At 39.8% G+C, this 25542-nt stretch overlaps 3 protein-coding genes across 9 annotated transcripts in view; 1 reads left to right on the top strand and 2 right to left on the bottom strand.

Annotated features, from left to right (window-relative positions):
- Positions 1-2262: 2262 nt before the first annotated feature.
- LOC103152362 (nuclear distribution protein nudE-like 1-B) lies at positions 2263-13739 on the bottom strand. Of its 2 annotated transcripts, none has more exons than XM_007572806.2 (9): positions 13632-13739; positions 11698-11794; positions 7854-8007; positions 7058-7206; positions 6387-6523; positions 5956-6129; positions 5004-5104; positions 4769-4914; positions 2263-3383 (listed from the first exon to the last, which is right to left on the bottom strand). In XM_007572806.2, exons 2-9 carry the CDS (start codon positions 11781-11783, stop codon positions 3290-3292), a joined length of 1041 nt encoding a protein of 346 aa, XP_007572868.1. In that variant the 5' UTR covers positions 11784-11794; positions 13632-13739; the 3' UTR covers positions 2263-3289. The 2 variants fall into 2 exon arrangements, with proteins under 2 accessions (XP_007572868.1, XP_016516566.1); XM_016661080.1 differs by lacking the exon at positions 2263-3383 and adding an exon at positions 3390-4657.
- An 839-nt stretch (positions 13740-14578) lies between these two features.
- tex47 (testis expressed 47) lies at positions 14579-18937 on the top strand. 2 transcript variants are annotated; one of them, XM_007572786.2, is made up of 8 exons: positions 14579-14750; positions 15786-15858; positions 16260-16366; positions 16438-16502; positions 17103-17178; positions 17305-17439; positions 17765-17912; positions 18065-18937. In XM_007572786.2, the coding sequence occupies exons 1-8, from the start codon at positions 14691-14693 to the stop codon at positions 18091-18093; spliced, it is 693 nt and encodes a 230-aa protein (XP_007572848.1). In that variant the 5' UTR covers positions 14579-14690; the 3' UTR covers positions 18094-18937. The 2 variants fall into 2 exon arrangements, with proteins under 2 accessions (XP_007572848.1, XP_007572839.1); XM_007572777.2 differs by lacking the exon at positions 14579-14750 and adding an exon at positions 15332-15622.
- Positions 18938-19090: 153 nt separating this feature from the next.
- LOC103152326 (rho GTPase-activating protein 44-like) overlaps positions 19091-25542 on the bottom strand; it is an 83147-nt gene continuing 76695 nt past the window's right edge. For 2 of the 5 annotated variants that reach the window (XM_016661057.1, XM_007572755.2), the window contains one exon: positions 19091-23551. In XM_016661057.1, coding sequence (XP_016516543.1) covers positions 23394-23551 — 158 coding nt within the window. In that variant the 3' untranslated portion in view covers positions 19091-23393. The remainder of the gene's footprint in view (positions 23552-25542) is intronic. The other 3 variants (XM_016661064.1, XM_007572748.2, XM_016661059.1) reach the window with 2 other exon arrangements.

The raw sequence follows: 25542 nt of genomic DNA, 5'->3' as shown, positions 1-25542 counted from the left end.
AATTATATTTATTCACCGCAACTTAATTCAAAAAACACTTTAAGTGATCACATTTAATCTTGCAGAGATCTACGCTTGAGGAAAAAACAACAACCAGCCTTCTCTGTTATTCGTTTACTTTTATGGTAAACGAATCTTTATTTTTATTGTCAAAATTTGTTAACTTGCCCTCAATGTGAATAGCAACAATCCTTTGACAGGAGACATTTTTCAGTTTTAAGTTGTCCCTCAGTTTTGTCTCTACAGTTTTGTGAACACTGTGCTGCTGCCATATTGTAAGAGTATATAAATTGGTAAAAGTACAAACTGTAGAGCACTAAACTATTAATGTTAAGTAAACTGTTTAGTTTACCGAGAAAAACTTTTCTATAGTTATTGAACGTTTTTGGGACTATAATATTTGAGTCACATGGTCAAAACGTTTTGATTTCTCTTTCTAGGAACCAGCATCTTTCTCTGGTTTTAACTGCATGAATCACAATAGTACCAAGGTAGAAATTAACCACAAAAAACAACCATTGGATACATTTATTTTTTACTTTGAATCTTTAGAGTGGAGATCTATGATGAAATAGTCCGAAGCATTTCTTAAAGTTAAATTTCTACCGCATTATTTTCCATTCATCTCCCACTTCAAACTTGTGTTCAGGAGTAACTCATATCGCTTATTTGCAACATTCAAACTGGGATGGAGTCTTTTCAGAAGGAAAGTAGCATCTGACGAATTTTAGCTTGTGTGGTCCTGACAGGTGACCAGTGGGTCAGAAGCTTAAAAATCCAATATTTTTCCGATCACTGAACTCACCCTGCGAATCCCTACCAGGTCACACTGACCAAGATCTATGGTATGACATTTGTTTTTGGAGGAAAACAGGATTCAAAGTTAGCCGTTAGTAGTGTCAGTAATTAAAAATTAATTTAGAGGAAGCTCTGAGACATAAGGAGCTATTTAAAACGAAAGTGTAATTTTTCCAAGACGTGGAGTTAAAAATAAAGATCTAAATTCTCTTGGAGTAAACCCAGAGATAGACGTGCTAATTGTGCTAACTGCTTACATTACTTAAAATATAATTCTGAGATCTTGCAAATGCTCAACTAGACTTACAAAGTTAATCTCAGGTTAGGTTGGTGTCTTCCATGTAAATCTCTGAACTGTTCCTGAAGGCTGGTGATAAGTAGGAAGCTGTTGATTTTAAGAATGTCCACAATTTCCCATATTTTCATCATGATAGCTGTAGAAATCTGTCCTTCCAGTGAGATTTCTGTTTCTTCTGCCATACAGACATAAGTTCTTCACAGATGTGGACGTTATCCGGGCCCAGGAGAGAGCGCGCAACGAGTCCAAGAGGATGGAGATCCTGGAGAGGCGACAGAAGCAGATGGAGGAGCTGGCAGAGAAGAAGAAGCAAGGCGGGGTGTGACTGAACAAAACAGACACTTAAGGGCCCTCTTCACCTTGTTAATGAAGTCGGCAGATCAGCTGACCCTACTTTTCCACTTTTCAGAAAGAAGAGAATAAAAAAAAGGGCTTTTCTAGATTTTGCACTCGTCCTGTGTGCACAGATTGATTTGTTGCCTTCAAATAGAAAAAGAAGTCTCCATGTATCAGCTCCATGTGTGTTTCCTTTATAAACCATTTGAAGAGAATGTGAAGTGTTTGTCCAGCAGAGGGCAGAACATGCAACTTGAAGAACCAAAGTTGTGAGCTTATAATCTTTGTTGTGTTTTTATTTTCATGTGACATTTCATATGAATGCAGCGGCAAACCCTGTTCAGGAAATGTGCTTGTTACCTGAAAGCAGTTTTAATTGTGTGAAAATGGCTGATTATAAAGCGCTAAAGGGCGAGAGTTAATATGAGAGCAAATTTTGGAACATGATGTAGTTTTTCATGATACTATTCTAGAGGAATAAATTGTGCACGGGAGTAATATATTTCAAGTTTTTATTTCTGTTCATTTTGATGTTTATAGCTTATTAAAACCCTGAATGTTGTTTTTCAGAAAATTCAAATAATACATCAGACCAATATATATATATATATATATATATATATATATATATATATATACACACACATACATACAGAAATGTATGTATATATACACATACATACAGAAATGTGGATCTTCTAAAATCTAATTATTTTTTAATGTAAATGTGGATTTATGAGTCAAATGATTTAATTTTAAAAAAGTCATTTTTAACTTGTATTTGCCCAAGTTAGTACTTCCTTAATAATAAAATGCAGTGAAGTCATTTGTGATAATAAATACATCTTTTATTGGTTACATGCAGTCAAGAAATCAAATAACCCCACAAACAACTTAAAAACCATATTGCACTAAAACTGACCTACATTCCACATAAACCTAGAAATAAACTGTGCAATGACTTAAAAAAAAAGTTAAAACAGGTAAAAAGGGAACAGAAATTAAACTCAGGGATAGTTCAGATTTTGAGTTCTGATTAAAAATATTCAACATAATAAAAAAGAACTGAGACAGACCTCAACCCAACAGTCTGCAGCATAAACAGCCATGGACCAAAATCACAATCAATAAAAATGTATTTTGTGTTAATCAAAGATTGAAGAAACCTCCTTTGGTTTGGCTCCGCCTTTACTTAACATTCACTGGGTAAGATATTGACTGCTGATAATGTCCCCTGAACATCACGGGTAGAAAATCTGAACTATCCCTTTAACATGTCTGAACTCTCCTCTTCGTTGTGAACGCGGATCAATATGACCAATACTGTACACTTCATGTCACAAAGCTTAAAGTTACGTTGTGTGACTCGCTACAAAGACTCACTAGACACTGGTTCTGTAAATAAACGAGGCGTGCTCCAACAATTTTCCAACACCAGAGAAAAATGATTTAAACCTTGTTCAAGCACACGTGTCGAACAATTTAAACTGACCGACGTGAGTGTGACGGTCTAACTGACATTATTGCTGAGTAAAATTGTGAGAAATTCTGCTTACAAGTGAGAAAAGTGTTGTTTAATTGTGTCAGAAATGTAACATTTGCATAAATATTTTCCCTTTTTTCGACATGATGCACTCAACAAAATCCCAAGTCAGGTGAGCAGAAAGACGCTTATGGTCTTTCTCGGAGCCGGACAGATAAACAAACACCCACTACTCGCACATGGAGCCGTCGTTACAGCAGCTACGAAGCACAAGAGTCGAGTCAGGACAACGGACGGCGTCAAACAACAAGGAGGGCGCGGAGCTGGAGACGGTGCGACAAAGCGTTGGGTCTCTGCTCCGGCGCTGCAGGGTCTCACACAGCCAGGCGCACCAGGCCGGGCGAGGAGGCGGCGGGAGCGGAGGTGATGGCTGTCAGGGTCGCGGGGTCGAGCCTGTTCACCGTCCCGCTGCAACAAAGCCACCCAAACAATGTCACCAAACACGCATCACTTCCTCTGCACAGAATCCAGGACCGACTCGACGTGAACATCGTTCCGTTTATGATCTCAGCAACTTTCAGACACGCAGATGAGATGCAAAGTATGAAAACGATCACACAAACGAAACATTAATCTATACACATCTTAGTGTGTGTAGATTAAAAGGTGTGTAGACATTTTTTGACATGTTTCTTTTGTCTGAAAAGATCAGGCAAAGTTCAAAAGCAAAGACTGAATATGATTAAGAAAATAAAAAAAAAAGAAAATGAAAATAGGAGCTCATTTCCCACAGCATTATGATTCCAGGTAGAGTTTAAACAGATTAGATTTAGTAGCACCAAGTATCTCAAAGAGCTCACAACTTTCCAGAACTCACAGGTCACTTTCCTGGAATAAGCAAAGACAAATTTATTTGTTTTGCACATTTGAGCCACAAGACAATTCAGAGGACTTTACACGATGCATGGACATACCGGTTACTTTTCAGTACTGTTTTAAAATAAACTACATCTGCATTGGTGGAATGCAGCCAGTAAGTTCCCGGTGAGTTCTGTAAAAGTTGCACGTCGTCGCTAAGAATTAATGTTGATAAAGATACTAAGATACTCAGCAAACAGGTGGAACAAGGGGATCTGAAAACCTCACAGCTCCTGGTAGGACGGCGGCCCTAAACATGCAGCCAGAGCTGCAATGAAGCTTTTGGATGAAGCATACTTATGTGTTAGAATGGCCCAGTCAAAGCCCAGAGCTAAATCCAATAGAGAATCTGTGGCAAGACTTTAATCGTCCTTTCCAACCCTAATCGTTCGCTTGTTTCCGTCCTTCCTAGCCGTCTGCTAATCATACCGATAGAGTGGCTTCCACTTGACTCTCTCCCACTTTCCCACCTGTGTTTATTATATGATTGTACAGAAACAAAGCTAGCTTATCAGTTTATAAGGCTCTCATGGTCTGGGTTATATTTTCAATTAAAATATATATATTTTTTGTGCAATGAATTATTGCGTCGCTGCCAGAAGTTTGGGCCGTCCCTCTGCCAGTTCAGGTCTGATAAAAGACTCCACAACCGGAGACATCAGAGCTCTACCGCCACCGTCAGTCAGCCCACCGCCATTGTAATTTCTACGTGATTAGAGACGAGGCTTGTTAAACCCAACACAGCATGCATCCCAAAACCTTCTCCGCAGGCGAAGGAGCTGCATTTACCCAGAACTAACGCCGGGAATATGACTGTCTCGGTTCTGCTGGGACAAAAACGCACACACACGTTTGAGATTCCTCTCGTCGTGTCATCTGTGAATGTGTACGGTAATAAGATGCTGTGTGTGTGTGTGTGTGTGTACTTCACTTACGCCTTGTCAAAGTACGACGTGCTGAGCGCCTGAGCGTAGCTGGTTGTGTTTGCGTTGAGCGCGTTGCTGTTGTCCAGAGAGTACGCCTTCCGGGCTTTCTGGTCTTTAGCGAAGTTCCTGCAGGCGGCGAGCTTCGACTCCAGAGCCTGGATGGAGGTGAAAACAGGATGAGGGGAGGAAGGAGAGTTTCTGGAGAGAGACGCGGCGGCTAAAACAGGAAGAAGGAATCCCTCACCCCGACTTTCCGGAGTAAATCACTGACAATGTTGAGCGCTGATATTCTGGCAGAGGGAGTCAGAGGACAGTTGCTGCCATAGCCGTTAGACAAAACTGAAACTGAAACAAGGAATAAAAACTAAAACCAGTAAATCTAAGACTGAAAATACTTATTCACTGTGATAAAGCAAAAATATATATAAATGTATTAATTTAAAGAAAGCGTTCTAATGCTTTGACTAAATATTAATACAATGTGAATTTATTTATTTTAGTATCTGTACTTTTTTATTTTAGATGCTTTATGTTAAAATGTAGAAGTTGACTAGGGTTGTGTTGAACAACAAACAAAGACAAAAACAAAAGTCTATGATGTTTTAAAAAATGTGAATATAAAAATAGTTGTAATGTTTGCCTCTTTTTTTTTTTTAACTTGTTTTATAAATTTGATTTTACTTATTTTACTACTTGGTTTTTGTTAGGATAGTGGTGGCTTCATCACAAGGCTGTCGACCAAAAATAGGTTTCGTCTCATTTTCTCTACATTTCAAAAAGCACAAAGAAAGAAAATATGTATTAATTGCTTAAATAAAATAAATAAAGAAAAGAAAAGAGCATTTTATGAACTTTAAACACTGATCATGCTTTTCTTTAATTTTATTTCACGGTTTATTATGTTTCGTATATATGTTTTCTGTAATTTGATAAGAAAATCTCTTCTCTTTTACTCTACAGTTTATATGCTAACAAACATTTTTTCCTCTTTTTAGAAAGCTCCCTTTCTTTATCTACATAAGATAACCCTCCAGAAATCACGAAGCCTTTCTCTAGGCTTCGTAAAAATAAATACGCAAAAATTTTGCGTATTTATCTTTACGCAAAATTAAATCAGCAGGACATTTTGATAAATTATGTTTTCTAGGCTGAACTCGTCTGACGGTGGAGGTCACGCAGTCGGGTGAAGAACCTACCTGCTGGGTTGGCGAAGGCGTTGTCCAGGCCTTTGCTCAGAGGCGTTGCAGGGAGCGAGAGGGAGGCTTGCACTGCGGAGTCCATTTTTACGTTGTCCTGCGTCGGGGAACTCGGAGCCGACATGCGGCTTATGTCCGCCTGCCTCTCTCGCACGGCCAGCTCCTGCCGCAAATCTTTAAACCCGACAGAGGGGGGAAAAAAAGAGGTCAGCCTTTGAAAAAAAAAAATATTCATATCGCTTTAAAATTGTCACATTTTGTCACGTAACAACCTCAAGCCTCAGCCTATTTTATTGTGAAGTTGAAGCACACAAACATCAACTTCCACGTCTTTATTAGCGATGAGAAGAAGGCGAACGCAGCTGCTGCATATGTTAGTGAGCTGAGTGAGTGACAGAGTGGATCATTTGTGCGATTTGGTCAATAATCACCTCGAGCTTCGTCCTTTAGCCTTTGCACCGACACCAGAAGCGACTCCTTCTCGTCCAGCTCGCTCTCCAGGAAGGCGTTCCTCTCGATGGCCTGGTTCAGGCGCTGCTCGAAGTTCTCCAGAGAAACGATGGTGGCTCTGAGGAGGCAGGACAAAAGCATCACAGCTTCACCGTATTTTGTGTCTATTTTCTGGTGGAAATATCTTATCACACTTGAAATAAGACAACACTGACGTACAAGTAACTTTTCTGCAGATGTAGCTTGTTTTAGGTAAATAACTCCTTAATATTAATTAATGAAAGTAGCAGCTCCATTAGTAGATTATCTTATAACAAGACATTTATCCCATGTTACAAATGAAATAATCTGCCAGTGGAACCGGAACTTATTCATCAATATTAAGAAGTTATCGACTTAAACTTATATATTTTCTGAAAAGTTACTTGTAAGTTAGTTTTGTTTTACTCCATAATGATATTTGCACTAGAAATCAAACCAAAAATGCTTTTGAAAGAAGTTCATTAAAATGAAAAAAAAAACAAAACACCTGAACAGATCATATTTGATTTCCAACCTTTTTCCGTCTCAAGATCACGCAGAATGCTCAGAGTTATTTGTACACAACTTGCAATGGAGTAACTAAATGTAACTGTGAATAACATGCACAGACCGCTTGGCTCTCTCCAGGTCGTCGTTGGACTGCTCCAGCTCTCGGACGTATTTGTGGAGCTGCTCCTTGATGCTGCGCGTTTGTCCCAGGTCGTCCTCCAGCACCGAGATCTGCTTGAAGCTCTGAGAGTGCTGCTGCTCCAGCCGCTCCTGAACACGTTCAAAATGACAGAGTCCATTTCAATGGAGGCACAGACACAATGTTTCAGCTCCTGCTGCTCTTCGCCGTCCATCTTTCTTCAACACGCCCTCTTTTAGCTCTTTCCATTCCCGCGGCGGATGTGAACTGTGACCCATTTATCCCGGAGACAATAAGCTCAATAAAAACCACGAGGCTTTCTGCGTCTGACCTACATCTGCTGATGAATCGCCGTGGGAACAGGAAGCAGCCACATGGGTCTGTGTTTCTGCTCCAGCCCCTGCTGAAAACCCAGGGACTAGAGCAGCAGGTACTGACTTAAATCATCATCAGCAGGGAGGGACGGAGGGGAGCTTCTGGGCCAAGATGTCTGACCAGGTTTTTGTTTACCAGGCAAAGACTGAGTGGAGAAATTCTGATTTTTTACATTTTTATTGCGCAAAAAGCAGCTGGAAACGTGGTAAATGTAAGAATGAGTCTGAGCCTCATGAATTATTTATTAGAGCTGTGCATGTTGGTGTTCGGAAAGAATGGGGCCAAGCAGGTGGCAGGATTAGAAAAGAAGGGGTTTGCAAACGGCTCCACCTCCAGCTTTGTTTAAGATTTAGGTCTCCAAATCAAGAAGGTGGCCGGTATCGGGTTTCCCTTCTGGAGTTACCTTGAGCGTCTCCACCTCGTTCTTCAGCCTCTGGTTCTCAGAGTGCAGGTCTTTGGCGCGGTGCTCGGCCTGGCCCAGCTGGGCCTCCAGCTCGGCCTCCAGCTCTCTGCTCCCCTCCTGGAACTCCAGCAGCTCCTCGCGGGCCTCCTCACAGCTGTGACGTGAGAAGCCATTAGACAACAGGAGGAGGTCTCAGCAGGGCCAGGAGCCATGAATCAACTGCTAAAAACATTTGGGTTTTTTTACTTTCTCATTTTTATTTTATCGAACCGCAGCTGTGACCCACATACAGCTAACACAACTCAAACGCAGGAGGCGCTTCGGAGGATTTACGTCCTACAGTGCATTTGTCAGGGGTTCAGAGGTCAGTCTTTACTTCAAGAGTAGATGTGTCTTGTTTCCCTGCGGTAGAAATAAAAAGACTGTGATGATGGTGGCAAAAGAAGAAGAAGAAAAAGGAAATCTTTAAAGCACCTTGATAAAGCTGCAGTAAAAAGAAGCAGTGTATGTGTGGGGGGGGGGAGGAGGGTCACCCAGTCTCCATGGCAACCATTAGTAATTCACTGTAACACAGAGAGGAGATCTTCCCAGCCCACATCCATCACCATCTACAACAACTCTTTGAAGAATATATGAATAACATGAGTTACAGCAACATTTTAATTTTGGGATCGATGAAGTATTTTTGAATTAAACATCTTAGTTTGGAAGTTTCTGTCCAACCACTCGAAATGTAAACATGTGATGAAACTGGAGTCATGCTTATTTTTAGCTTAAATTTTGGATAACAAAAACTCCAGCTGGGTCTGGCATAAAAAGAAGGATAAAAATGCCCAATGGTAATTATGGTGAAGGATGTGTGATGCTGTGGGCCTCTCTCCCTCTTACTCGAGGGAAAAATCTCTTGAACTCTTTGAAACACCAGCAGATTTTGAAAAAGAAAAAAAATCTACTTAAACTGAAGCTTCATCACTGCTAGGTCTTTCAGCAGGATAATGATACATAATGTGTGACCAAATCCACTCAGAAACGATTCACCTGATTCAAAAATATGGTAACCTTTTTTCAGGGCTATCTCAGCATCCAGATCTGAAACCTTCTGAAAACCTGAGGAGGACCTAAAGAGACACAGAGGAACAATCAGAGATCCCTCTCTCTGATTGCTACCACTGGATAAAAAGATGTAGTACAAGCCTGATTGCTGTCCTATAAATGAGCTGTTATTTCTTCCCCAGTGAAAACGTCGTATTAAACTCACATCCACTGTGGGTGACAATAAATGTGACAATTTCTGTTAATAAAGTGGTAGAAATATAATAATTTATTTTACTGGATCAGTTTATCTGATCACAAATATTCTGTGTTTGATGAAGATGATTTGGTACTTTTTGAAAATGTATTTTTTGACTCTCAGTCAGCTTAAAGATAATATTTCAATCTGCTTCCTTTTGCAGGATGTAATGGAAGGTTGTCTTTTTTTTGCTCTACAATGTCTGATAATCATACATTGATGTTAAATTTGCAAATATGGAATAATAAAAAGATGTTTCTGATAGAGTTTCACTGAACTTTCTGCAAAACAGGACAACACTGTTAAGTTAGTTTCTGCTTTTGGCGAACAAACTCTGTTCTCTCAGATCGATGCTGTTCAACTTAAACTGGTGGTCAAAGCAGAAATGACATATTTATTCAGATTTAACATCAAATATTAACAAATCAACATGTAACCAGGCCTGAAGATAAAGTGAGAATCAAACTTTCTCAGCGTTTCAACCTCATTGGTCTCAAATCTAACGCACCATAACCTCTCTGAACATTTCATAAAAATCAACGTTTATCAAGATCTGATGCAGATCTGATGACTTCAGAGCAGCTTTACCATAAAGAGCTGATTATGTAAGCGTCTGCTGATGTGGCCATGGACATACACACGCACACACACACACACACACACACACACACACACACACACACACACACACACACACACACACACACACACACACACACACACACACACCCAGCTGTCTAAAAGTGGCATCATGTGAGCTCAAATGTTGCTGGTGGCACAGAGCCACGGAGCCCATTTGTCCTCGGCACACACGGGGTAATACTAAGAGAGGCTTTGAACTGGTTTCACTTTGAAAAGGTCGGACATTACACGCACGTCCACTTCATCCTTGTTGCCACACATTAAAGACGCTCCCGCCTGTGGAAATGAGCGGTCAGAATCCTCAACAGAGGAAAATCACACACTTTTAGGGTATATTTTCATCACATGCACAGCTCGCTTTGACTTGAATTACCTTTACTGCAGTCCACACCTTCCAACTGAGCAGAAAAAAGTTACTGTATTATTAACATAATACGTGGATAAATCAGACCAGAACACCTTCTTGTGTTTACAGTGGCCCCAACATGGCAATCCATGCTGTTTTTAAACCACAAGACATGTGTTGTTGTTTTTTTTGAGGTGAATAAAGGTCAAATTTCCTGCTTTAAAAGAAAGCATTTCATTTGATGATCTATAAATAGCAGGCAGCCTCAGCTCTGAAGGACGTTTATTGTCTGAAAACTTTAACATTACTGGGTGTTGGCTTCCTTTGACACAAGATGTTTAGAGCTCAGTTTTATCTAATCAAGTACTGCGCTCCAGCTTTGAAACTCAGGTAAGTTTCACAGCCTTCAGTGGGAATCATTGTGCAAACAAAGGAAAAAAAACAAAGTCTTTGCAGCTCTTTATATCATCTGTGAAACGTGAGCTGCCGAGAGACACTTTTCCTGCTCAATGCGCAGAAGAGCGTCACAGGAGATGGAAAAAAACTGGTTTCATTTGAGAGCATGAAAACGAGCTCTGGAATGACAAAGCATTCCTGAACTGAGTTAGAAACTCTCTGAAACACACACAACCCACCAGGTTCCCAGCTAATCTTTCAGCTTATCTAAATACAAGCACAGCTAAAATACAAACCCTTTAACTTAGTTTACTAGATATAATAATCTAGAACAGTGCATCTGATGTGTTTTTTATTTATAGTGTGAAAATAAAATAAAATAAATAAAATAAAAACAGAAAATGTCCTTATTTTTGACAGCATACTGTTTTTGTCCTATTAGATGTTTTCAATCCATTTTAATTATTTTATTTGTGAAGGGGAAAAAAGTTATCAAAATTAACCTGACTCTTAACCAAATTTATCTGGGAATCTGATTTCAGTTAGAATAACACGTATAATGAAGAAATCACTGGGAGAGCAGGCAGAAATATTCAGTAACAGATGGTAAAACTAAATTCCTGGTGTATATCGGTCTGGAAAAAAACTTTGCAGCTTCACAACTTGTAAAACATTGTGAAGCTGGGAAATGAACCAAAGTACAGCAGCAAGTCCAGTGAATGGCTTGAAAATATACGATGTGACCTAATCAAAGTCTGTACTTAAATGCTCAAAACAAATAGATGCATGATCTTTAAAAGAATGATTCATGCTCTAAAATGCATTTTAAAAAATTTATATTTCTGCAAAGAAACGTCGGCAAGAATTCCTCCAACGTGACGTAAAAACACTCACTGCCACTCATTATGTTCACACGGTCCGAGCTGCGACCCAGAACGACACGATAGGTTAGTAATTTCTGGAGTAAAACAGCTTTTTGTGCTGCTGTTTCATGTAAAATCCCTGTGAATTATTTCACATTCTTGAAAAACAGTGGGAAGATCTTATTACCTCTAGATGTTGATTATGCTCAGTAAAAACACATAAATAGCCTTTGGTAAACAAACTGAACCTTTCTGTTTCTGCAGGGAAAAACCACACCATGTTGTCATTACTTAAACATCACTTACCCCTTCTTGTACTTGAGGGAAAGAGCTTTCCAGAAATCAATTTCTTCGTCCTTTGAGGAGAATTTTGGCATCATGTCCATTTCCATGGCAAACAAATCTACAGGAGAGAATTAGCAAAGAACACATACCTTGAATTATCAACCTCAAAGAAGAGTCAAGAGAAAATCATTTTTGACAGGTAACACCATCCTCAATTCTATGTATAGTCATTCATTTTTACATTTAAAGCCTCCTAAATACAAACCAACTACTGCTGGCCTGAAAACTACTAAATCTCTACAAAGAGCCTCAAACTGCATTCAGGTTTGATCAGTTTCAATAATCTTTGCCCACTCCAGCACAATCTCTCCAGATCATCCTCGGTTCTCCTCTTCGGCTCACCATCCTCCACAGGTTTGCTACGGGTTTAGGTCTGGAAACTGGAATGGAGGAAAGTTGATTTTTTTTTTTTTATTTGGTGTGGTTTTGTATCGATTTAATCACATGTTTTAGATCGTTATCTGCTGAAAGATGATGACCTATTTTCAATGTGAAAACAAACCAAAAAAAAAAAAAGATTGGGTTCTTTCTTTAGCCCAAATGTTGGGTTTATGCTTTTGGGGAGTTTTGACCAGACAGTTGGAGCCACATAATGTTTTACAGGCAGCCATTTTGGATTGAACAACGTGATCAGACTGAACCTCTTCTGCAGGATGACCGTAAATAATGTTAACATGATCCAACCCAGCAACGTTGCATTAAATTAGCTGAAGCCTACTTTTTGTCTACAAAAGTAGCCCTGATTGGCTTGTTTTTAACCCAGCGGATTTTAGACTGTAGCGATACAAAGAGTCCTCTGTTACTGGCCAAGGGACCTAAATTATCACAAATCCTCCACCGTACTTGACAGTGGACCAGAGGCGAGGTGTTCATGGAGTGGGAATATTTAATCAGAGCCCACTGTTCCAGTTAAAGTCTCAGGAGAGTGTGGCAGAAGCCTCATGTTTCAATGTTTAACCCAGTGATGAATGTGGAGGGCCCTAGTGAACGCAGTGCATACGTAAAATAAAGTGAGACTAGGACTTACACCACAGCAGGGCGTTATTAATCAGAAACACTCAGTGAAGACTAGCAGCCCCCAACATGATGGTTAAACAAAGGGCTTCATACAAATGTATGTCACACTTCTCAGGTCTTTTTTTTGTAACACTTTGTTGTTGTTTTTTACATGTGTTATTTCATTCCACTCACAACTATGCACTGCTTTGTGATAGTTCATCACATGAAATAACCCAAAAAAAAAACAATAAGAAAAATGTACAGAGCTACTTGAATGACTTACAGTTTTACTACATTTAATAATGATGAGATCAAAACAGATTCTAACATGAAAAAGATCTTTATTTTACATAGAGCACTAAATAATATTATTTTATTCATAAATGGTGATCAAATAATTTATCTTGTATATTATTAAATGTGTAGCGTATTTATTATTTACGACTAGTGTCACGTCAGAATACCCTTAAATTAGGGGCGGATTATATTTTTTGTCTTTCAGAAATGATACATGATACATTTTTTTAATTATTTTTTTGATAACCGGATCTGGGTTTAATGGGTTAATCGATGATGAAGCTGAACACAGATCAGATGTTTATCAGATTTTAATGGCCCATGAAGAAAATATTTAGTTGTACATTATTGAAGTGTAGACAAAATAATAATAAACGTCCATTTTTCCATATTTATATTTAATATCGGAGTTTATTGGGGTTTGGGCGAGACACATCGATGATGCTGTTGAGCTCAGCTGTCAAAACTGGGTGTGCAACAATCCGAACACACGGCCAGCCAGAGACGACCGCGATGGATCCGGTATTTTAATTAGTATTATTATTTTATTTATTTTTACTTCAATAAAATGACTATATTAAACCAAAGTGCATCAGTACCTGATCATCGCTTCCAAAGGTTTATCAGTCCATCGCTGCTCGGAGCTGCTGAAGCTGGCCGTCCTCCGCTGTCTGATGATCTCCGCTCCACTGCGCTCAGCGGGATTTAAAGGGGAACGCACCTATAAAATAAATCACAGCTTCTCCTATTACTAATTCACGTTTTATCTCTCTTTACAGGACATAGTCGAGAGTGAGTAATTTATCTCCACAGAGGAACACACTATAAAAATATGCATATTTGAAACACATTTTAAATAAGCTAGAGGCACAGATGGTTAAAAATGTACATACAAATAATTTCTTATTGGAAAAAAGGCATGATTATTGACGGCATTTAAAACAAATTCACAGATTTAGGAATGGTTTTTTTTTTTTAGTTTTTTTTTACAGAAAATAATTCAGATTTAGGGCGGACCAGTGCACCTGCTCCATGCGCATTACTACTGCGCAACATTGCGCATAAGACACAAGTTTATTAGAATAGCACCATCTACTGGTAATCCAACAGCACAGACTGTGTTGTTTGAAGGATGTGGTTAAGAGCTAAATTTCAGATTTGCAATACAACGTCAAGTCAAGTAAATATGACAGATTGGGATGTAAAAAAAAAAAAAAAAAAAAAAAAAAAAAAAAAAAAAGGGAAACAGTCAAAAGAAATGGAAAGAAGTTGCCTTTTAGTGTTTCGTCTTTTTTAATGAAGAGCTTACATATTAAGCTAGCGAATATGTAGCAGGTCTCTCCTATATTTCAAGATAAAATTTCAGCAGTAAGTTTATTCACAAACCGAAATTAGCCCGAAATATTAGTTGCTGTATAATTTTATTTCTATGTATAGATATAATTTTCAACTAAGTAAAAACAAACAAACACAGACAAAAGACAAAACAGACAAAAAAAAAGAAAAGAAAAGAAAAAAACCCTAAAACGTTTATTCTTACATCGTGACGTCAGAGCGCATGTTGCGGGAACACGTTACCCTGGTAACGGAGGACTAGCTCGGCTGTGCTGAGTATTTCCTGGGAGCTTCAAAGTCTTCCTTCAAACTTCTGGGACGCCATGGAGGATGACGAAGAGAGAGTAACTCTGTTTGATGTGGTTTACGGCAGAAAGTCAGAGGTTTGTGCCGAAAGTTCGCAAATGCTTCGTTTTATTTGTCTCGGAAGTCACAGTTTCGGCGTGGAAGTGACATCACATTTAATACACAAAGCTGCCATAAATACAAATTAAAAGATCATTCCTGCAAATTGCACAGTGCTAGTGCACAGTGGCCACATTGGATGTTTAGGACACATTCGTAACATACATCGTACTGTATTGTTAAAAGCACTTACCCGCTTTCTGTATACTGAAAATAATAATTCAAGCTACTTTTCTATACTAGATACTTCTGCAAAGGTGAGTCTCTAGCAGCTTTACTGCTTCTCTTATCAACGTTCTCTCTGCCAGTTTAGGCAGACGGTAACTATTGATCATGCTTCTTCCAGTTTCAGATTATGGACGTTCAAGGCCTGAAGCACTGGTTTTATAACCTAACCCTGCTTTAAACATCTCCACAGTTTTATTTCTGGCCTGTTTGCCGTCTTCCTTAGACTCCATAAAGTTTTCTTCACCTTTAAAACTTATGTGAGACCTTTATAGAGCAGGTCTTTGCTGTATTTTGTTCTGAATATCCAGCTCCTCCTCTTCTTCACCTCCAGCGTTTATACCACAAGGTTATCCTTGAATGAGGTGAGAAAGAGTCACAGAAGAAAGCTGCAGGCTTGGTCTTATAGGGCCTGGAGAACAATGGGTTTCTAGGGTGTAAGCTGTCGAAACACACAACAGCAAAGCTCAATGAGACTTCGCTCTGTCGCTACTTCAGCGAAACTCAGACAGAGATGAGGCTGGAATAACAAGTGATGAAGAAAATGGAGGCAGAAGAAGCAAAAGAGGAGACTGGGACTAGTTTCTTATACCAGATGAGGAAGGAAAAGATGGAGGAAGATGTGGTTTGTATACAGTTTGGGTTTTTTCCCCATGGATTTCATTAAACAAATTTGTGTCTTTTTACTCTTAAACAGGTCAAAAAGCTATTAATACAGACACTGTCAGGTAACAAGCTGGCTAATTCTGAAGGCTCTTCATTTTCTCTCTCTCTCTCTCTCTCTGCAGAAGGTCGTGCTGCAGCAGCTGACAATGGTAGCCCAAGTCCCCAGTGATGCTGCTGATAGAACAGAACTGGGAGGTCAGCCACCAATTACCTCACAGCTACAGAGCTTGACACTTTAATTATCTGATACCAATTTAATTCAGTTTTCCTCACGGGGGGCTGATAATGTGACGATATTCCTTGTGATATAACAAACGAATAGCCCTACATTCTAGTCTGTGCAGAAAAAACCCAGAGGGACATTTTTCTTTTCCTGTCCCGTCTTCGCTGCCTGAGTGTTTTTACACCTCCTTGTGTAAATGTCCGTTCATCGACGTTTATGAGAGCCGCTGACGAAATTCCTAGACATTTACTGGAGTAGAAAACCAACAATAAAAGCTGGGATAGCAGCGGAGCTGTGTGTTTACAATAAGTCGGTTTTTATGTGCTGCCTAACAAACCGCCGTTTGTTTGTTTGTTCGTTTGCTTCTGAGCAGCTCGTTATGAAAATCTCATCACTCAGTTAACTAAACAGCACAGGCTGGGCTGTGGGATCACAGGGCTGCTGCTCATTTATCCCACCTGTCTGCTGCACATCATTGAGGCAAGTTCTGCTTCCAGCTCAAAGTCAGATTGTCAGATTTGTACATGTAGTTGACTGTGTTTGTCTTACAGGCATCTGAATATCTGCTGGATTGTTTCTTGAACGAACTCCGAGCCATGCAGGAGCAGCCGGACTGGTAACCATCCCTTTGCTAATGTTTGCTAACGAGAACGTGTCAGGATCATCGTTCCCCAAGTTGCTTTCTACGTCTAACAAACCTCTGAGGCCCGAATTAATGCTTAGCTTAAATCACACATATTAGACCTCCATTCACTCCAAAGGTGACGTTTGGAGACAATTTACATTTTCTCGTTTGAATGAATAGTTTTGAAATAAACTTCTGTTAGGTGCGTCTGGCCTGATGCCAAAGCTTCCTTTGGTTTGCAGGCACCAGATGAAGCAAAGATCACAACAAAGACATTAAGGTTTGGCTCGATTCATAAAATCTACACACTTCACATGAAGGAATCGACAAACGTTAGCAGCCATCAGTGAGTTCAGGAGCTAAATGTAAGCTGACTGAGCAGCCAGTATCACTTTCCCTTGAGTTGCTCTGCTAGAACGACTAGAGCAGCCCAACACGAGTAAAACTGAAATCGCCTTCAGTTTGTCATCACTAATGTGAAATTACAGCTGCACACAGGCGGATGGACATTTAAATGATTTTGTTGCTGCGGACAAACTGCTGAGAACGTTTCATTATGTTGCGTTAAAGGCCTACGAACTCTCTTTTCAGCAAATTGCTGGAAGCTAAGGTCGCCTTCATGTGGCATAGTCTGGAAGGCAGACAGTTCCAGCAATGGAGCTACAAGGTGAGCTCTTTTCATCTCTTCCCTTGAAGTGCTTAGAGATGTTTCTGCTGATACCTTCAGGTTTTTTTTTTTTCTTTAGCTGTCACCTTTGTGTGTGTAGTTTTGAAGCTGCCTGTCTTTCTGCAGGTGCTGACTGCAGATCAGATAAATCAGAACCCGCTGTTCACCACGCTTGAAAAAGTGGAGGAGAGCGTGGAGACGGTGGTCTGCCGCGTCCTGACGCAGTTGCAGGAGCTGGTTATGCATTTAAAAACTTCTAAGGTTGGTCTTTTGTTTTCTGAGAGATCACATTAATGTGAAGATATAGCAAGTATGTACTCAATTTGTCATGTTACAGTCGCAAACTTCATAATTACAAACTGGTAGGGAGGTAATACATGTGTTTTCAGCATTTCTTCAAATACAAATTTTGGGGAAAACACAACAAATATCTGTGGCTTGTAAAGACTCTCACACCTGAGCTGTGGATCCCTGCAGATCCTCCAGAGTTATTCAATGGCACCACAACAAAAAGTGACACAGTTCAAGGCTTATGGATACTTCTGGATGCCACTGCAATGTTGTGGCTGCATGATTGCGTTTCCAGGAACTTCCAGGCGCCATCTTGGATAACAAACCAGAGTTGTTGAATCCTCCGGCGGTTTTGGAGCAGCTTTTGGACCGAGATGAACTTTTAAGTCCTCAGCAGTACCTGCAGATGTACCACAGCCCCTTAAACATTTGCATTGACTTTGGTAAGAGGAGCTTCATTCTCAGTCTGAAAATAACATTCACCTCAATAGTGTGAACTTTAGGTTTATATGAAAAAACATATTAACTGTAAAGTATGACCACAGATAAAAAAGGAAGAATATTAACATTTTACTTTGTTGTTGTTGTTCAACAGGACAAGTCAATCTCAGGTCCTTCTTCTAGAGCTTCCAGCTGTCTCCGTCTGTCTGAGCGCCATGAAAAACATCCAGTTCACAGTGAATGTTTGTGTTTAAAATGAGAGAGCATGTTGGAAACTTAACTTAATAAATGTAACACTGTTTTTAAATCACATCAAGTGATAATTTTAACATTTATTTTACCTTTCTTTCCAAGGGTTGAAAGCTAAGCTCGTCATTTTTACTTCGCGTCTTAATGTAACTTTTTTGACAGATGGGTTCAGTTCAGTTCACGCTGTTATTGTTTCACCGCCAAATGATATTCTATAGTAAAGCAACTAAAAGGAACTTTTTCACAGGAGGAACAGGTCATCTATAATGTCCTAATCTGACACAAATCGATCTGTCAATAATCTGTTGGTATATAAATAGACAGGATGTGACTGAAGACATTAAACAAGCTGTGAAACGCTGCAGCTCTATTTCCCAGAACTTAATCAAGTGCATCATGTTCTGCTTCTGTCCATTGGACTGATATTTACCTTCTGAATTATATTATGCTAAATTATAAACTATATGCTAAATCTGAGATTTAAATGTGTTTGCAACAAAAACAAGGGACATATGATTAATATAAAAACAAGTTTAATAGTTTCAACATTCGGATGATTAATCTTTAAATTTTTTCCCGTCTTACACTGAATTCCACTTGGTGACCAAGAGATAAAAGAAGATATTTTTTTTTAAAAGAAATGTAATTTCCTTTTTTTTATTCCAGACTTTGAGAGTCAACAGCATCACTACAGTTTAACACAAAGATTGGATCAAATGTTTTTTTTTTGTTTTTTTTCCGTTTCAGTTTGGCCCCTTAACGTATAACTTGAACCTTTGCAAAATGAAACAAAAAAAAAAGAAAGAAAAAGAATAAGTATTTTGGCTGCAATGACTGCATGCACCACAGTGTAATCTACACACTAAACTGGATTATTCTAGGATATACAGCGTTCCAGTAGATTAAAGTCCAGTACTAAACAGGGTTGTTGTTTTTTTTTTAAAGGATCTCGGTCTCTGTTTTAAGCCGATTTGCTTTTTCATGACAAGGTGGAACATATGAGGAGTAAACGTCTGAATAACTTGAGAACTGACGAGGAGTTTCGCTAAAAAAAGAAAAGGGCAAAGGGCAGCGCTGACTGTTACTTCCTGTGAAGCCTGATCTTTTCTCTCATCAAAAATAAATACAAGCACATTTAGATAGGACCAAATATAAGACGTGTTTCATAGGCGTGGTGAAAAAGCATGCTGTAGAGACAATGCACAAAAGACAATGTTGAAGTTCGTCCCACAAAACTGCTCATGATGCGTCTGACGCATGAAACTACGTGGACGACGCGCACGCGTCTGCTTCCGTCGCAACCTCTGAGGTGAATATTGTTTGTACATTCCACCTGTTTGTGTAGAAAAAGGCTTTATATATATATATTTATATATATATATCAGTGCTCAAAAAGCTGAAAACTATGTGGGATGTGGAGTTTGATGTGCTCTGAAATCATTTGGTAAAAAACACGCAGGTGAACCAGGAAACGACACAGAGCGGGGGCAGATAGACCTCAGCCCAACTACAATGGCTGCTAAGTTATTTCTTTGTTTTTCTCCTAGTAATTATAAACTACTTTATTAATGCTGGATTATGCTAATTCATCTGGTGGATCTGATCGGTTGTGACATGGCAGCAGATTAAAAACAATTCAAAACACAAAATATAACGGCCACTAGGGAGTTAAAACAAAAGCTGGGGTTGTAAACATTTTCTACAATGCTGGGGTTGTAAAAAAATTAGAAATTATATGCAGAGTCCTGTAAGCAAAGCACATTCATGGAAAGTTGAGTGGAAGGAAAAGAGCCACACTGAGTTGTATCTAAAACAGTAACCCTTTTGATCCTTTTTTTTATTGATCTGTTGTATTATTATAATTTTCTGAGAACAGAACAGAATTTGAGGTTTTCATTAACAGTAAACCACGATGGAGAAACTGACAGCCATGAACAGCTGAACTATTTCAAACTGTCTCTCTGAACTGAACTGTAAGATAAATGAACCTTTAAGTGTTGATTCAATAAAAATGCTATGTCATGTTTTACATCTGCTCTTCACTGGTTGATTTATGGAAACTGTATTTTATCTTGTAACCATTTGGACTCCCTTCATCGGTGGAATTAAAATGTAAATTGAAGCGCTAGGTGCTGACAGGTGCTATGACCCATCCCACGATCACAGGTGCAGTTTCTCCTGTCAAGTAGTGTAAATAATTAGAACTAAAATGTACACATTCAAATGTAAAGAAACAAAATGGCTGAAATAACTTGAGTATCATCCAGTTAAACGTCGTGCTGCATCATGTCAGAGCAAGCAGCTAAAGACAAAAACAGATGTGGCGTCGTCTGTTTTTTCTACCTATAAAGCTAAAAGCAGGACTGAGAGGTCAGGAAGTTTGCAACACAAACACTACGCCTCCATGTAGAAAAGAGAAGCCAACATCTGATGTGTAAATGTGACATTATTGTGCTACAACCACCAACATTATAATCATATATGTACAGCGCGTTTAGTTTTCAGTAAATGTGAATAGATTTCGATATCGATATATCCGACTCTTCCCGTTGTCCATATGTACAGAACAAATATGTACAGACGCGTCGAGATTTACAAAAGTCCTGCGATTTCGTGACTTTGCACTTAACCGAGAGGCGATGGCAGAGCAGCACAGTGGACGTTCTCAGGACAGAAACTAAAGGTCCTACAGGTCGGATAGGTCGCGACGAAACCCTCCGCAAGGCAAACTGCTGCTGTTCCTAACCTCGTTACATCAGTTTGACTGATTTTCAAGTTTTAATGCGGCAGCAGAAAAAATCTGGTCCTGTGTCTGAATATGTGATTTTTTTTTCCCTCTTAAATCCTCAGACAAGATTCACGTGAAGCGCAAATACTCACAGCTCCTCACACCAAGTAAACCGTACTCAGACGTATATCTATAAATACTCTCATCAAAATAAACAAATATACAGATATCTTTGCACTTGCCTCTGGATCACCAGTAAAACTCCCAAAAAAATATCAGCATCATCAGAGTTTCCTATAAACTGGAACTGCAGGTGTAATGGCACTGTGATGAAAAAAAAAGAAAAAAAGATGTGCTTATTCATAAAAATACAGCACATTTTCTTTCTGGTGGTGCTTCAGATCTGTCTTTTTTTTTGTTTTGGTTATGATATGACAACAGACTGCTTGGTTTATTTCTCATATGAAGCCTGGAGTGCAACATAACACAAACTGGTTCCAGTGCTGAGCTGCTGCTGCTGCTGTTTGTTATCTTGCTGCAGCTGGATAAGCATCCACTGCAGAGATGGTTTAAGATGATGTAGCTAAAGAGCTGCATTTTTATAGAACCAGCTGTACCAGCTTCATACTGGGTGAAAACCCCCATTATCTTCCACCCAAAGCGCTCGACTTGTTAGAACTGGGAAAATCTGTTGCAGTGTAAATGTAATCATGATGCAGGCGGCTGCACTCATGACGCAACGCCTCGGAAAAGCATCCACATAGCTGAAGTGGAAGGAGAATGATGCATGGATCTGAAACATTTTACTAATAAACAAAATCTGTAAAGTTCAGACATGCCTTTGTAGAGCCACGTTTCACTGCGGTTGCAGTATTTTAGGCTCTCTGCCAGAGACTCAAACTCAGTCAGATCGAACGGAGAGAGTCCGTGAAGATCGATCCTCAGTCTGACTGCGCCGTTTTAGCAAAGATTTACTTAGAGCTAAACAAATCCTTTATAGATCTGGTTTCATGTTGCGTTGGAAGGTCGCCTGTTTGTATGGTTTGCTTCGTACAGAGGGTCTGGACCCTCAGCTATTGAGAAACGATCGCTTCCTGGAGGAATACTTTTTTTCTTTTTTACGTCTACCCTGCTTTCCAGTCAGATCTGACCAGCTTTTCTCTCTCTGCTGAAGCAAAGCACGAATGGGAACAGGGTGTTCAAGAAGATGTACATCGACAGATTCACACCTCACTTGTTTTTTTGTTGTTTTTTTTATGAAAAAGTTTGGGTTTCATCTGACTACAGATTCTGGAAACCAGTCTCCTCGTGTTTTTCTTTCTGGTTCTCTTCAATCAAAGCCAGATTTCATCAATATCCTCTAACAAACCTTCACAGAACAGCTGCGTTTATGCTGAGCTGTTATTTTGTTAACTCATTTGAAATCGGGCGTCATTTTCTTTCCTCTTCCCATGTGTTCTTGGAGTACATGTCTGACGACGTCACGGAGACGGTGGGGTTTTCTCCCACAGTGGAAGTGGAGTAGCAGCGTCCCGCTCTAGCACTGCAGCAGCTTTGTTGGAAAGTCCAGGCGTCATAAAACCAGTCCTACACATCCATGTCATCGCAAACCTTCTCCAGGCTGAGGAATGAAATATAAAAAGGTCCCACACAGCTTTGACTGCTGCCAAAATAATCAGTCTGAATTTCTCCATCTTTCATAAACTACAGTGTGCATGTCATACATTTCCAAGCTCCCTGCCTGCATCCATTAAAAGTGAAAATGTCCCCTATATAACTCTCCTCTTCATACAAAATATGATCTGATTGGATCCCTATTGTGAATATCTCATATGCTCTGAAAATATATTGTATAAACAATAAATATCCAGTGTCTGATCTCCTAACTGAATGTCATTTTTTTGTTGTTGTTTTTAAAGAAAAGCACATACTACTAGCCCTACTGGTCTAAAATAATGCACTCCTACTTTTGCTCCACGACACCAACAGTGCAACATCATGTCGTACAATTGTCACGTCACACACTAGCAAAACGCACACACACGCACACGCACACACACACACACACACACACACACGCACGCACGCACGCATACTGACACTCACAGTGAACGCTCAGGCTGGACAGAACTACACGAGCGAGGCATTTCAGACGGACACCCCTGAGGAGTGAGAGGGGAGTGAAGGGGTAAAATGAATCGGTGTGGGAAACGAGCAGTGATGTTGCGTCACTCATTACACAGCAGCAGCGGCGGCAGCAAGGAACTCCCATTCCTCCAGCATCCAGACAGCCTCCTGCGTGGCGTTAAAGGCAATATTGCATGTGATTTAAATAAGGCAAAAAAAAAAATAAAATAAAAATCTTAAAATAATCCAGGAAATGAAACTGTAAAATGCTAATCGTGGATGAAATGGAAAGCTCCTTGAGGAGAGGCGCTTGTTTTCACATGTGGGTTCCTCTGGACCCAGGGCGGGCGAGGTATGGGACACGATGTGATGTTGAGGGTCATAGCACTGTGCTTTCGGACTCCTCCTCAGAGTCTGCTTTGCTTTTTGGCGACAGCGGAAGCGCCTCCGAGTTCCTGAAGGGGGAGATGTGCGTCAAGTCGAAGATGCTGTCCAGCTCCATGTTGATGACGGGGATGTCCAAGTTGCAGAGGGAATCTGGCAGAGCGGACAGAGGAGACGACAATGATGAGCAGAGGCAGAAACGGTTCCTGTGCTCAAACATAAACAGGCAGCGGATCGTCCTGATCAACGTCAAAACACGATAATGGGTCATCACAAGTGGAATGAATGACTGAAAGAATAAAGAAGCTCGGTAGGGAGGGGCCGTGTGGTTACTATAGCAACGTGCGTCTGTTAAATCGGAAAATCTGGTTTCCGCTTCCCCAGCTCCGTCTTATGAAATGAAAATATTAGATAAGACCAATAAATAAGGATTTATTAAAAAGCATTTACTGTATTGACTGATCAGCGCGCAGTTTACGGCCTGGCATGGAGTCGTTAAGAAGAAGAAGCTTTTACAGCGGTGCTGGTCTTGTCTGCACTGTTGGTTCTGGAACTCCAGAGCTTCTGCATGGAGGGGAAGGTGTGGATTTTGAGTGACCTTTGACCTCAACTCTAGCATTGAAGAAATCCACACTTTTTCCTTCCAATAAACTTTCCTTTAATACATCTGGATCCAGCATTCTGTGCAGCGCTAGCTTTTTTAGCATTCGCCTTTGTGGCTTACATTTCTTAATTAAAAACGTTTTCATCTGGTGTGATGACATTCTTTAACTTTTAGAGAAACTGAACTGGGTTTTTGTTAGCCGTAAGTTAAGTAAGTAAGTCGTAAATGTCAGAAATAAATGTCTGAGATATATCACAACGTGTAATAAATCCAATTCCACATTTTGAATTCAGATAAAATCCAAAATGTGGAATTCAAAATTTGACAGGCAATTCATTTCCCTGTCAAATGGTGCCTGTGTGACATATTTAGACATTTTTACAAAGCGTTATCATGATTTCAAGCTTCCTCTTCCTTTCACAAATCAAATCCTGCCATATTCTCTGAGAGCATATCCCTGCAGCAAGTGACCGCAACTCGGTTAGTCAGAGTTTAATTATTATCTGTTCATCAAAGACTAAAACCCACAAGATCAGATCAGAGTACAGTGATGTACAATCCTGCACATCAACGTGAGGGAAATTGTTGCTCTGCTGCGTCTTTTACGACGTCCGCAGAGTGACGACTAGAAACCGCCACGGACAGGAAGTGTGTTTAAAGGGCAGCGATGCGCGATGACAGCGTGGTGAGGGTCAGGAGGTCAGCGGGGCTGTGAATGTGGAGACCGTGAGATGGGAAAGGTGCAGGATTCCTATTGGTGGACATGCACCGCTCTCAGCCTCCATGCAAACGCCAACAAAATGTGTTTAATGTCAGCAGCTGGATAAACAAAGGGAAAGCAGCATCTGCCACTCTTACTGGCACCTCTGGGGAAGATATGAATAGATATACAGTAATGTGACGCCCCACTGAAAAGCTTAGGAAATAAATCATTTCTTTGATTTCCAATATATGGGGATAATTGTTCTAACCTCACAAGTTTGCAGCAATGAGTTGAATATTTGGTCTTTCCTCGGAGCTCAGTCTGCCTAGAACAGGGTAAGGATGTTCAAAGTGTGGCTCAAATGCATTTTTCTGGCACTTGGAATAACTTTATGTGGCCACAGAGTGCAAAACAAATGACGGTGACTGTAAAAATTAAAGTTGGACAGAAAATGCTTTTTCTTGAAAAAGAAATGCATGTAATAACTGTTATGGAAATTTGGAGACCTCAGCAACCCACTTCCTGCTGCAATTCTCTAGTAGTGGTTCTTAACATCTGCCTTGTTAAGTTTAAAACAGTTCCAGTTGTTTTAAACTTAATTATTGCTCTTACTATAAAAATGGACGATCTTAGGTGAGAAGCTATGTTTTGGTAGCCATTTTAACATATTTATGGCTTATTTTAAAGGGAAGTTTGCTTGTCTTTCACATTTTGAAAAGTGGGATGTTAGACAGTCATCGATTACCTAAAGTTATCAAAAGTATTAAAAGTTTCTAGAAAACCTAAAAGAGTAAAACAACAAGTATGAAACTAGTGAGCGGGAGGGAAAAAAGAAAA

The sequence above is a fragment of the Poecilia formosa genome, unplaced genomic scaffold, assembly GCF_000485575.1.
Source record: "Poecilia formosa unplaced genomic scaffold, Poecilia_formosa-5.1.2 Scaffold7, whole genome shotgun sequence".
Lineage (NCBI taxonomy): Eukaryota > Metazoa > Chordata > Actinopteri > Cyprinodontiformes > Poeciliidae > Poecilia > Poecilia formosa.
This window is presented reverse-complemented; position numbering and strand designations above follow the sequence as displayed.